The following is a 13,972-nucleotide window of genomic DNA, read 5'->3' as shown; positions in this document are numbered from 1 at the left end:
TCACTACAGACACCCTGGTTCGATTCCAGGCTGTATCACAACCGGCCGTGATTGGGAGTCCCATAAGGCGGAGCACAATTGGCCCAGCGTCTCCTGGGTTTGGCCAGTGTAGGCCATCATTGTAAATAAGAATTTGTTCTTAACGGACTTGCCTAGTTAAATAAAGGTTACATTAAAAAAAAATGCTACATGGAACAAATACATTCTCCAGTGATGTGACCACTCACACATGCATGACTACTACTGTTCTTTCAACAGGGCGTCCATCCAACATGTACTTCCAAACCCACGACCAGATCGGCATGATTGGGGCCGGGCCAGCCCACATGGCAGCCATGAACATGCCCATTCCATTCAACTTGGTGATACCTCCCATGCCTCCACCAGGCTACCTGGCCCAGGCTAACGGCCCTGCTGCAGGTGAGCAGGAAGCAAGCGGACATTATTCATTAGTTGTGCATATATTGATTGGTGGAATATTTATTTGGCCCTGTCAAGTTGGACTGTATCCAAATAATATCCAGTCTCTGTGTTCTACTTGGACCTCGGAGTTGCATGTGTCACTGTTGTGGTGATGGTATGTTACAAGGCTTTGGAGATGTCCTCGTACCCCTACTATTTCTCCTCTGCAATGCATGTTTACCTTTTGTTACTGTTTGATAAGTGAGCTGACGTTTGTCTCTCTCTGCCACGCAGGCCGTGGTGGGGTGCTGAAGGGCAAAGCGGGGCGTGGCGGGCGCCAGAGGACCCGTGGAATGGGGAACCACAGTGGCAGTGGGCAGAGCAATGGGCCAAACAGCCAGGCCAGCCAGGACGTGTCTTCCCAGCCCTTCTCCCAGGGGCCACTCACCCAGGGCTACATCACCATGAGCCAGCCCTCACAGATGAGCCAACCTGGCCTCTCCCAGCCTGAACTGTCCCAGGTAACAATACTGGCTTAAACTCCACTCTCTACTACCTCAGCTATACCAAATTAGACTCTGGCCTCGTACTCTTATGCCCAATCCCAAATTGTCCCCACACTGCAATTGTGGAGATCTGAGAGGATTAGATGGGTATGAATAACAATTTTAATAGCTTCACCTTGCCCAGTGGCTATATGTAATGTTTGTCATATTGTTTACACTAAGCAAGAAGCCAGTATGGTAACAATAAAGTATCCAATATGATAATGGCGCCACCGGTGATTGGCTGGGTGAAGGTTTATTTTGATGATATAATCTAATCCTCTCAGGGAAATGTTGGAAGAATTATTGTTTTGTTTTATCTTGAATGTTATTGGGTGTTTCTCCTTCTCTTGTAACAGGACAGTTATCTAGGCGATGAGTTCAAGTCCCAGATCGACGTGGCCCTGTCGCAGGACTCGACTTACCAGGGTGAACGTGCATACCAACATGGTGGGGTGACTGGACTGTCACAGTACTAAAGTGTAAGATAACTATTCCCATTCCTCACAGTACTAGAGTTGAATCAAGAACTGTTATTGATTTGTCCTCTACTGCACAGTCTACAATGAGCTTCAGAAAATTGTTGGTGGAAGGCATTTTGAATATCCTTCTCATTTCCTTTTCTCAGGTTGTTGGAAGAGGAGCTAGGCTTGAGCTGAGCTTAGTTCATCAGCATTTTAATCTGGGTAATAATAAATAAAAAAATGGATACCTGTTTTCCTCTGCTACAACTGAAGCACCACCGTGTGTAATCAACGGGAGAGAGAAACCAACCAATCACGAGAGAGAAAGAAAGCGATAGAAAGGAAGAACGGATGGCCAGGAAGAGCGAACGAGTGGGAGTGAGGGACCACTGCCGGCACATGGGGACGAGAACGAGAGGAAGGCGACGGCAGGCAGTCGAGCTGTCGTGAGGAAGACGAAACGAGAACGAAGAAACAAAATGAGGCACAACTCCCAATGAAAGATGCCCACCCACCCCCCTCTCAACCCCTTCCCTTCAAACCTCACGCCTCTGTCTGAGGGCATGACCAGTTGTCCAGAGGACCTCTCTCTTTGAGCAGTGAACAGGGGAAGACAAGTTCTCAAGCAACTTGGCTGGGGGAGCACATTCTGCTAACTCTCAAAAGCAGATAACAAGAAAGTGGGGGGGGGTACGGAACGCTTCAAGCAGGCAACATAGGAAATCCTCACCTCAAAGTTGATCGGTTGTCACACCCGTTTGATACCCAGACTCATTTGATTAGATTGATGTGGAGGAAGAGTGGCGGTGTCGATCCCGACTCGTAGACCTGAAATCTCATCAAATGACAGCAAGAGGAGCACTTCACGTTGTCGTTCAATTTTGAGTTGAAAAGGTTTCTGCGCTAAAGTCTGATATTAAAGAACTCTTAATTGAAATGCCTTTGATTGCCTTGGGAACCATTGGCTTTTTCAACAGGTCTTTTCAGAAATAGGTGGTTAACTAGAAATCCAGGGGAGTTGAGTGGCATGGGGATTTCGGAGGAAAGTTTCTCAAGATGTGAGCTCTGGATCCGAGAGTAATCCTATATCATAATGACCAGCATTGAAGTATATTAACTCAGTGTTATTTGAAGTTGCGGCAAAGGCCTTTTTGATATTTTGAAAGTTTGGGTGATGTGAGATATCGCCCACTATGCTACTGGGCGGATCATTTTCAATTTTTTATATGCTTAGATTGGCAGCGGCTTTGAAGTAACGCTTTACTCGGGGGAATTCCTTGTTGATGTAAGATCCGTCTGCATGAAACAAATTCCCATGCAAAGTGAAGACGGATATAGTCAACACACAATTTTGTGTCACTATTGAAGTTGCAAGAGGTAGGTGGCTAGGTGTGAAACAAAGAACAGGTAAGGTATAGCCAAGGTAGAAAGAGAAGGCTTGTGAACTCCTTGAATGGATACAAATCCTTTGATTCTAGTTCTTTTATTTAATATGGAATAGTGAATTGGGGTTCAAATTTGAATGTGAAATGCAGTCGCCCATAAAGAATGCTAGCTACCTTACTAGAATTAAGTTGTCAAATCCAAAGCATTTGAAACCATTTCACACCATCCGTAAAATGACGACTGGTACTGATTTTCAGAGATGACAAAGTGATTTCTCACATGAAAGTATGTGTACATCCGAATCAGTGGCCATAACTTCCTTTGATTATTTGCAAGTACAAAACAGCACAAAACATGAATGTAGGTCAAAGCATGGTTGGCACTTTTAAGTGAAAGCGACCTTAGCCAGCATATACCAACTTATTAGGAAGAATCAGTGAACATGGCCAGTATGTTGTGACCTTGAAACAATGCAATGCTAGTTTCTCAAAGGACTAACTGATACAAGCCACCTTCTCTTAGGAGGTTGCCTGGCGGTTAAGAACATTGGACCAGTAACCAAAAGGTTGCTGGTTCTAATCCCTGAGCTGACTAGGGGAAAAATCTGTCTGTGCCCCGAAGCAAGGCTCTTAACCCTAATTGCTCCTGTAAGTCGCCCTGGATAAGATTGTCTGCTAAATGACAAAAATGTCAAATGAGTTCCCACCAAACCAGGAGAAGGGCTTTCCTTTTGTAACTTCGATTTTATGTGCGTTTTACATTTTTGGCTTCCCTGTAGTTTGCCCATTGTAGCTGTTTACTCCAGAGTATTATGGCTCCAAACCCTCCATTCTTTTCCCCCTATGTGAATTCTAATGTAATCTATCCGCACCCTAGCATTTCCTTCTTTGGCCGATTTTCTTGTGCACCATTTATTTTTTGTGTGTGTGTTGTGGGGAGGGGGGGGGTTGTAGACAACATTTGACCTAAGTAGTTATCTGATGACAAAGGGTGGTGAAATAATGGTTTTATTTTTAGGTTTTAAATCAATCCCTAAAGGGAAAAGCCACAAACTATTTTTTTCATTAGTCCAACTGGTGATGGCCCCAAAAGTTAAGATATTGGACTTAATCAGTGTCACCTCCACGTCATTATGATGACATGCAAAACATTTTGGGACTGTATCAACAGTGGACTAATAGTTTTTGTGGATTTGTCCTTTAAACTATCCATGGGACTTTTGTATTTAGAAATCCTTGTCTATCAGTTTTTAGAAATGTTTGGGTGCTTAGCACCAAATTGAGAATATTAATTTTAGCTCACAACCTGCTTTGTCTTCCGATGTCCATTAATTTTTGTTTGTCATCACTTGACTTTGAATTTGTCAATCCAAAAGACATTGTATGACAATCATGCTGTCAAATAGCTAGTCGTGGTTGAAACATGCTTAGTCGTTTGATCGACATTATCTATTGATTCCTGACATGTTTTAGGATATTTTAGTACAGTAATCTCTGCCTTCCTTCCCAGCATTTGAAAATATGTGCAATTCATGGAGTTGCAGTGAAAATTAATTCCAGACATTTCGCCTTGAGTCCTTTCTTGTAAAACATTAATAAAGTTTGCTTCTGTCAAAGGTTTGGAAAGCAAAATGTTGATGCACTGCCATTTATTTGGAAACGTACAGATAAAACATGTTGAAATGAAATTTCAATGAAACAATTCATAAATGTACAGTGTTGCTTTATGTGGACTTCACTGCCTTTTCCTTTTGAATGTGTTTTTGCTTCATCAGTTTCTTCTGCATCCCATGTTTCTTCTGAATTGTTTCCTGTATCCTCTCCTTGAACAACTTCTTCTCACTCCTTATCTTCTCCAGTTCAGCCTTTCTCTTTGCCTCCACGTCTGGATCCTGTGACAGGCAAGTAGTTGGAATATCAGAACAAATCGACTAAAACCCTCATCACAGCAAAACCTTTAACTCGGACCATGGAGGTGTGGCTCATGGTGAACATACTTTCCCCTCCAAAATCATCTGTTTTCTCTTGTTGATCTCCTTTTTCTCATCAAAATCCGTTGACTCAAGTTTCTGCAAACAAAAGGAATGGTGAGACAAGTCACAGCAGTAATATGAGCCCTTGTTATCCAACAGCCACATGTTCACAACAGAAATGTCTGTGTATAAATAGAATGGGTATTTGTACAATTTCACACTCCCGTCTGGCCACGTTGACTTGAGTGAGGATCTTCAGAACCTCTTTCTCCTCCACTGGATATTCCTTCAGTTTGGCCTCTGGACAAAGGGGAAAGCAAAACAAATTCATTTGAGCTTTCTGCCCTGTGATCATATTCTATGTAGTGATACTCACAAATGGCTAATAGGCATATCTGATTTGGAAATACTAAAACAACTGCTGACTCTACTTTTCAATGCATGTTTGACACTTACGGATCTGTCCCTCAATGGAATGAACCAAGTGGATGTCATACTGTGTCACCAGTGTGATCGAGACACCATGCCTTCCTTTAGACAAATCAGAGAAAAGTTGTTTATACGTTTAAGTCTGTACAGTAGCAGCCTATGTTGTAACAGGCAGAGATACTGAAGGAGGATTGTTACCTGCTCTGGCAGTTCGGCCGACTCTGTGAATGTAGATCTTGGGCAGACCTGGCGTGTTGTGGTTGATGACAACCTGGACTGTTGGAATATCTAGACCTCTGACAATGTGGACATGAAAATAGATGAGATTCACAATGGTTTGTAACCTGTCCATATATTGATAATGTTTTGTGAAGATTATACACACACACTAACGTTGAATAAAACTTTTTACCTGGAAGCCACATCAGTTGCAATCAGGATTTTAAAGACACTGGACTTGAACTTTGCGAGGTTGGCGAAACGTTGTTTCTAAGACAAAGCCAATGTCCAAATTAACATGAGTTATTATTATGAAGCACATGTTAAATGTGTTTCAACTTGTCATGTAACCCATCAATGAATATAGAGCTACACCCCAGGAGCTGGGGTTGTTTACCTGCTTCATCATTGAATGCAAGGAGATGGTTGGAAAGTTGAATTTCTGCATCATCATTGTGAGGATTTGGCAATTTCTGTAGGAAGAATGCAATGCATTAATGATTCAATGTCTAACAGTAATTCTATATGGACAAAGTATGTCAAAAGGCCGATACAGCAGCATGTTCTACTGGTTATTTTCTTATCTTCATATTTTTCCAGGGTCTTCAGTCATTTACATTTTTATTTCTAGGGATTAGATCAGCTTTAATATTGCAGATTGTTGGAATCTATGTAATTGTCGGCATCATTTCCAATCCCCCATATTTTTGTAAATATATATACAGTACCAGTCAAAAGTTGACTCCTACTCATTTAAGGAATTTTCTTTATTTGTACTATTTTCAACATTGTAGAGTGTCTTCACTATTAAACTAGGTAATCATGTAATAACCCAAAAAAGTGTTAACAAATCTAAATATGAGATTCTTTAAAGTAGCCACCCTTTGCCTTGACAGCTTTGAACAATCTTGGCATTCTCTCAACCAGCTTCATAAGGAATACTTTTCCAACAGTCTTGAAGGAGTTCCCACATTTGCTGAGCACTTGTTGGCTGCTTTTCCTTCACTCTGCAGTCCAGCTCATCCCAAACCATCTCAATTGGGTTGAGGCCAGGTCATCTGATGCACTACTCCATTACTCTCCTTGGTCAAATAGCCCTTACATAGCCTGGAGGTGTGTTTTTGGTCATTGTCCTGTTCAATAACAAATGATAGTCCCACTAAGAACAAACCAGATGGGATGGCGTATTGCTGCAGAATGCTGTGCCATGCTGGTTAAGTGTGCCTTGAATTATAAATAAGTCACAGACAGTGTCACCAGCAAAGCACCCCACACCATCATACCACCTCCTCCATGCTTCACGGTGGGAACCAAACATGCGGAGATCATCCGTTCACTTACTCTGCGTCTCACAAAGACACTGCAGTTGGAACCAAAAATCTCAAATTTGGACCAAAAGGACAGATTTCCACCGGTCGAATGTCCATCGCTCATGTTTCTTGGCCCAAGCAAGTCTTGGGCCAAGAAACGGTGTCCTTTTAGTGGTGGTTTCTTTGCAGCAATTTGACCATTTAGGCCTGATTCATGCAGTCTCCTCTGAACAATTGATGTTGAGGTGTGTGTTACTTGAACTCTGAAGCATTTATTTGGGCTGGTAACTAATAAAACTAACCTCTGCAGCAGAGGTAACTCTGGTCTTCCTTGCCTGTGGTGGTCCTCATGAGAGCCAGTTTCAACATAGTGCTTGATGGTTTTTGCAACTGCACTTTTTGCCCAAATGCATTAAGAAGGAAGAAATTCCACAAATTAACAAGGCACACCTGTTAATTTAAATGCATTCTAGGTGACTACCTCATGAAGCTGGTTTAGAGAATGCCAAGACTGTGCAAAGCTGTCATCAAGGCAAACTGTGGCTACTTTGATGAATCTCATTTTAATTTGTTTAACAATTTTTTGGTTACTACATGGTTCCATACAGTTCACTCCTAATATTGGCATCCTTGATAAATATGTGCTAGATGGGCTGTGAAAATGTTTTCTTTGCTGTTCATCCTTTTGGTATTTCATTCAAATTATTCACAAAAATCAAACCTTTAATTTTAGTAAAATTGGGGGAAAAATGTGAAAAATATTTTTCTCTGAAACGTGTGCCACAATTATTGGCACCCCTTATGAATTCTTATGAGTAAAATCTAACTGAAGTATCTTCCCATTCATATTTAATATTTGTAAGTTCACCTGAGTGATTAGGAACACTTAAGTGGTAAGCCATGACTTCCTGTTTCACTGGGGTATAAATATGAGGTGACACAGGCCTAGTTCCCATAGTCATCCATCACTATGGGAAAGACCCAAAAAATACAGCAATGATGTGTGACAAAAGGTTGTCGAGCTATACAAATATAGCTCAACGGTTGAAAATGCCCATTTCCACCATCAGGGCAATAATAATGAAGTTTAAAGCAACTGGAGATGTTAACAATCGGCCTGGAAGAGGACGTGTGTCTATATTGACACAAGGCACAGTGAGGAGGATGGTTAGAGTGGCCAAAAAATCTTCAAGCATCACAGCTGGAGAATTGCAGACGTTAGTTGGGTCTTGGGGTCAGAAAGTCTCTAAAACCACGATCAGACGCCACCCACATAACCACAAGTTGTTTGGGAGGGTTGCCATAAAAAAAGCCTTTGCTGTCATTAAACAACAAACTCGAGTACTTACAGTTTGCCAAATGTGGAACTGGGTTCTATGGTCAGATGAGACCAAAATAGAGCTTTTTGGAAACACACCAGAGAGGTGGGTTTGGTGTCGACAGAAAGATAGCCATGCAGAAAAGTACCTCAGCCCCACTGTGAAGTATGGTGGTGGATCTCTGATGTTGTGGGGTTGTTTTTCTTCCAAAGGCCCTGGACAACATCTTAGGATACATGGTATCATGGACTCCAAGTACCAGCAGATATTAAATCCAAACCTGACTGCTTTTGCAAGGAAGCTTAAACTGGGCCGTGGTTAGATCTCCCAGCAGGACAATGAGCCAAAACACACCTCAAAATCAACACAAAAATGGTTCACTGGCCACCCCAGTCCCCTGACCTAAACCCCATAGAAAACCTGTGGGATGAGCTGAAGAGTCTAAGAGTCTATGAGCTGAAGAGTCTACAAATGTGGACCTGGGAATCTGGAGAGATTCTGTATGGAGGAATGTTCTCAGATCCCTTGCCATGTGTTTTCCAACCACATTACACATTATAGGAGAAGACTCAGAGCTGTTATCTTGGCAAAGGGAGGGTGCACAAAGTGCTGAAAGGGTGCCAATAATTGTCACATATATTTGAGAAAAACATTTGTTTTGATAAAAAAAAAAAAACGTTCAATTAGGGTGCCAATATTAGTGGAGGGCACTGTATGCATTATTTCATAGTTTTTATATCTTCACTATTCTTCTACAATGTAGAACATAGTAAAAATAAAGAAAAACCCTTGAATGAGTAGGTGTGTCAACTTTTGACTGGTACTGTGCGTTTATATATATATATATATATACGGACACAATGTATTTTTACGGACACAATGTATGGGACGTCAACCCATCCCATCTATCTCTGAAACTCATCAATATTTTTAACTGTTCTGTTCCACAAGAATTCTGGACCTAAATACATTTTATGAACACAGCATACAGTGGCTTGCGAAAGTATTCACCCCCCTTGACATTTTTCCTATTTTGTTGCCTTACAACCTGGAATTACAATGGATTTTTTTGGGGGGGGGGTTGTATCATTTGATTCAACATGCCTACCACTTTGAAGATGCAAAATTATTTTTTTTGTGAAACAAACAAAAAATAAGACAAAAATAAAATAAATTGAGGATGCATAACTATTCACCCCCCCTCACCCCCAAAGTCAATACTTTGTAGTTTGGAGAGCTCTTTGGTCTTCATAGGGCCGCTTGCTTGGTGGTGCCCCTTACTTAGAGGTGTTGCAGACTCCGGGGCCTTTCAGAACAGGTGTATATATACTGAGATCATGTGACAGATCATGTGACACTTAGATTGCACACAGGTGGACTTTATAACATTTTTGACATGCGTTTTTCTGGATTTGTTTTGTTGTTATTCTGTCTCTCACTGTTCAAATAAAACTACCATTAAAATTATAGACTGATCACTTCTTTGTCAGTGGGCAAACGTACAAAATCGGCAGGGGATCAAATACTTTCCCCCCTCACTGTATACAGTACCAAAACAAATGATCTAATGATTCAGTCTCTTCGCAGCAAATTCTGCAGAACTGGGATGGTTATATCTCCCATATATAACATTCTATTGGTTGCAAGAATTTTGTATGAAATTTCAATTGAAAAATTATGTGTTTTGAATCCGGCTTTGTTTTGTGTATCAGTTCATAAACCATGTGCCATGGAATCGGTACTTTGCAAAATAGTTGGGAAGAGATTTTCAATCTATATGGCACAGCTGTACATTTTTTTGGTCAATAAATGAAACTGGTATACTTTTTTATTTATCACAATTTTCTTTAACCAATTTTGGTCTTTAATGCAGGGCCAGCAGACAAGTTCCTTACTTTTTCCCCCTTTCACTTACCTCTTCCATTTTTTGCAGTAATGCTGCTATTAGTTGGGTGTAGTTTTGGGTAGAGTAGACATTACCATATATTTTTGTTAGCTGCATGTGTGACATAACTCCACCAGTCCTGTTTATGATATCTATCTTTGTAAATTATACCTTTAAAAAAAAAAATGTTTTACTTTCTTTTATTTTTAATAATGTTTTTTTAATTAAATTAGTATATTTGAGTTTAACTGGTGGATTAAACTGAAATAGCAACCACATTTCTATGACTTTTTAAATAGCGATATTTTGGAGATGATTTCGTTTTCAAATAACCGAAATTGAGAGGTTGTAATCTGAATAAAGGGAAAAAGGACATTCTTGAACATGGGGTGAGACATTGTTACTAATCTGCTAGAGAACCAGTTCGGATTTAAAGGGATCCAAATGGTGTATTTAAAAGAAAACGTGAATAATCAGCGTATAATGACACCTTTGTTTTTAAGCCCTGGATTTCTAACCCCTTGATATTATTGTTGGATCTAATTTTAACAGCTAACATTTCTATGGCAATAACCAGAAATGTCGATAGTGGATAACCTTGTTTTACTCCACAAGACAGTTTAAAACTTTGAGACATAGCCATTATTTACTATTTTACACGTAGGGTTACTATACATAACTTCAACCCATTTTTAGAAGAGATTCCCCAAAATTGAAATATTCCAGGCATTTATATACTATAAACACAGGTCATACATTATCAAAAGCCTTTTCAAAAACAGCTAGAAATACCAGGCCTGGTTTCCCAGATTTTTCATAGTGTTCTATTGTTTCCAGTACTTCTCTTATATTATCTCCAATGTATCGTCCATGTAAAAAACCTGTCTGATTAGGATGAATAATATCCAACAATAACTTTTTAAATTCTATGCAACTTGCATCACAACACTGAAGTGTAAGAGTCCTTCAATTGTTTAAATTGACTGGATCTTTATGTTTACCACTTGGATCCTGTTTCAGTAATAATGAAATCAGACCTTGTTGAGTGTCTGATAATCAATTGTTTGGGTAATTTAGCAGACGCTCTTAACCAGAGCGACTTCCCGGAGCAATTGAGATCAAAGGCATTCTTACTTGCAGGTGTTGGTGAAGATCATGATCGACCAGTCGTCGTGCTCATCTTGAAACTTCTGGATCAGGTGCACTAGGTAGGCATCTTTCACTTTCTCTGGTGTCAGGATGTACCTTTGATCCAACTCCTCTACCGTGCGGACCCTATGAGAAAAATATACTTAAAATTGAATTATGTTGAACCAATATAGCACACTGTTTAAAAAAAAAAAAGAGCAAAGAGCTACTCCATTTGTTGATAATCAAGAAAGAAATAACCTTAATTTAACCAGTCAATTAAATTGAGAATCTTTTATAACTCAGTTCAGTGTACAATTTACATTCCAAAATGTTTAAAATACACACAGGCACACAAATGATATACAATTATGGAATAGAACATAAGACAGACATGTCCTGTTTTGAAGAATGAGGTTTACCTCTACATGCATATTTAAGCAACTAATCATGTAATGTTCCAATGTAGTGATCATGTTGTCAGTCATGCTAAGAGCTTACTCGGACTTGCTTTCCCAGAAGAAGGGCTTGTTCATGGCGATGCCCTTGAGCTCCTGTAGTGTGTCTGTGAGGGTGGCACTGAAAAGCAGCGTCTGGCGTTTGACAGGCACCGCGGCCAGGATCACCTCCAAGTCTTTGGTGAAGTCTGTGCAGCCTTGCTCAAGCAGGCGGTCGGCCTCATCAAGGATCTACCAGAGACAATTACCATTTGGCCCGTGCATTACAATTAGTATTATGTCACAAAATAAAATGTCACCGTTAGGCTCTATGACTTGTCACATTTTGCAGAAGATATTTAACTAAATTGATTTTTACTTCCTAATAGAAGGCGTGCAGACGACCGTGCATCCTGACAAGTACAATGATAAATCAAGAATAGGCTATATATATATATATATATTTTATAAAAAAGCCGAAAAGCCTTAAACATTTATGGAAATTTAGATAGTTAGCATGCACTTGCTGTTGCTAACAAACGTGTCCTGGGATATAATCATTGAGTTGTTATTTAACCTGAAATGCACAAGGTCCTCTACTCCTCCAATTAATCCACACATAAATGGTCAACCGAATCGTTTCTAGTCATCTCTCTTCCTTCCAGGCTTTTTCTTCTCTTGACTTTATATTTCGATTGGAAACTTTCATATATTAGGTGCAGTACTGACACTGACATCCTTCGTCTTTCAGTCACCCACGTGGGTATAACCAATGAGGAGATGGAGCGTGGGTACCCGCTTCTATAAACCAATGAGGAGATGGGAGAGGCAGGACTTGCAGCGTGATCTGCGTCAGAAATCTAACTATTTTAGCCCTTGGCAACGCAGAAACGCAGACTCTCGTTGGCACGCGTGAGCAGTGTGGGTGCAATAATTGAATAACAGATTTCTAAATGTATTTTGCGTGGTCTGCCAATGGGCTTGTGGGACTGCATCATTGTTGGTGGAATGGGTAATGTTGATTACCAAAAACACTGCCTCTCATTGCATTCTTATTCAGTCGTCCATATGTTCTAATGTTCTAGTGATTTTCCCAACAGATATGATCACACAGGCCTTGGATCAAAGGCATTCAATTCTCAACACACAAGGTAGTTATAATATAAATGTAGTTCATAACAGTCTCACTGTTTTGGTTGACAGTGAGACATCCTCACCTAGACAACCTCCAACATAATTGCCTTTGTGGACACATTTAATTTCTTCTCCAACAAACTCACCAGAAACTGGATCTTCTTGATGCTGAATGTGTCGGAGCTCCGAATGTGGTCTGCCAGTCTTCCTGGAGTGGCTACAACGACGTGTGGCTTCTTAGAGAGCTCCAAGGCCTGTGTGATCATATCTGTTGGGAAAATCACTAGAACATTAGAACATATGGACGACTGAATAAGAATGCAATGAGAGGCAGTGTTTTTGGTAATCAACATTACCCATTCCACCAACAATGATGCAGTCCCGCAAGCCCATTGGTTTTCCCAGGACTCTAAACTGTTCAGCAATCTGGTAAGCCAATTCCCTGCAAAAGACACACGTTTAAACATTACACAACATTGAACATTATATACTTGCCTTTTCCAGAAGATAGTTCACAATTATCAGAAGATTCACCAACCTGGTAGGTGTGAGAACTAAACAGAAGATTCCATATGGGTCCTCAGATAATTTCTGTAGCACTGGTAGCACAAAGGCAGCTGTCTTTCCACTGCCAGTCTTGGCACAACCCATACAATCCCGACCTAGACAACAGAGGGGCAAAATCATATCTCAAAAAAAGTATTGATAGCTAGTTAGTTTACTCTCTTGATCACGTCGTTATTGTAGCTAGAAGTTATGTGTTCTCTTTAAACTGCTACCTGGGTAAATAAATGTTAAACCTTATATTAAAAAATATATATATTACAAGAAATAATACATCGTTTGTTAGCAAACGTTAAGTGCTACCTTCCAGAATCGGTGGCATACAGTTTTCCTGGACTTGAGTTGGTTTACTGATCCCCATTTGTTTACATTGTTGAATCAGCCAATCTGACAGACCGAGAGAGGAAAAATCCGACATTTTGCAGTTCTCCAAAATTCCAGATTGAAAAGTATATATTATACTTGGTTTTGTGAGCCAAAGTGTTCAAAATTATCCTCTGAAATCCCAGAAGATCATCCTCGTGTTATTTTACGTCTGTCGCATTTTGGTGACGTCAATATTAGCTCCTCCTATGGATGACGCAATTGGTCATATTTTCAACACAGTAGACAGCAGATATCTGTATAATGAATGACAAGATGTCTCCGGCCTATCAATGGGAGTCGTTGTCCCAAAGATGGGAAAGCACAAGCGACAAGTTTAGTTCCAAAATAAGCCCATAGAAACGCACTGGGTTTATTATTTTGGACATATCTTCGCCTCTTCCTCTCTGCAGGC

At 40.4% G+C, this 13,972-nt stretch overlaps 2 protein-coding genes across 3 annotated transcripts in view; one reads left to right on the top strand and one right to left on the bottom strand.

Annotated features, from left to right (window-relative positions):
• The window catches only part of LOC110492327 (regulator of nonsense transcripts 1), a 20,050-nt gene extending 15,622 nt beyond the window's left edge, over positions 1-4,428 (top strand). For both annotated transcript variants that reach the window (XM_021566754.3, XM_021566587.3), the window contains exons 21-24: positions 259-420; positions 697-923; positions 1,307-1,429; positions 1,576-4,428. In XM_021566754.3, the coding sequence (XP_021422429.1) occupies positions 259-420; positions 697-923; positions 1,307-1,426 (509 nt within the window). In that variant the 3' untranslated portion in view covers positions 1,427-1,429; positions 1,576-4,428. The remainder of the gene's footprint in view (positions 1-258; positions 421-696; positions 924-1,306; positions 1,430-1,575) is intronic.
• ddx49 (DEAD-box helicase 49) lies at positions 4,415-13,972 on the bottom strand. Its single transcript, XM_021566464.3, has 13 exons — positions 13,498-13,972; positions 13,169-13,292; positions 12,987-13,072; positions 12,777-12,898; positions 11,561-11,748; positions 11,066-11,206; positions 5,815-5,890; positions 5,611-5,687; positions 5,397-5,494; positions 5,226-5,300; positions 4,981-5,069; positions 4,794-4,865; positions 4,415-4,688 (listed from the first exon to the last, which is right to left on the bottom strand). Exons 1-13 carry the CDS (start codon positions 13,610-13,612, stop codon positions 4,521-4,523), a joined length of 1,431 nt encoding a protein of 476 aa, XP_021422139.2. The 5' UTR covers positions 13,613-13,972; the 3' UTR covers positions 4,415-4,520.

Source organism: Oncorhynchus mykiss, chromosome 1, assembly GCF_057628025.1.
Source record: "Oncorhynchus mykiss isolate SJ-2025 chromosome 1, ASM5762802v1, whole genome shotgun sequence".
Taxonomy (NCBI): Eukaryota; Metazoa; Chordata; class Actinopteri; order Salmoniformes; family Salmonidae; genus Oncorhynchus; species Oncorhynchus mykiss.
This window is presented reverse-complemented; position numbering and strand designations above follow the sequence as displayed.

What these genes read in the sequence shown, in the direction of transcription:
- ddx49 (XM_021566464.3), bottom strand. Translation starts at nt 13,612, where the DNA reads ATGTCGGATTTTTCCTCTCTCGGTCTGTCAGATTGGCTGATTCAACAA. An exon ending in ATCTTCACCAACACCTGCAA is followed by an intron (nt 5,891 to 11,065) that starts GTAAGAATGCCT and finishes TTCTTCCTACAG; the next exon opens with AAATTGCCAAATCCTCACAA. An exon ending in TTCCATTGAGGGACAGATCC is followed by an intron (nt 5,070 to 5,225) that starts GTAAGTGTCAAA and finishes CCCTTTGTCCAG; the next exon opens with AGGCCAAACTGAAGGAATAT.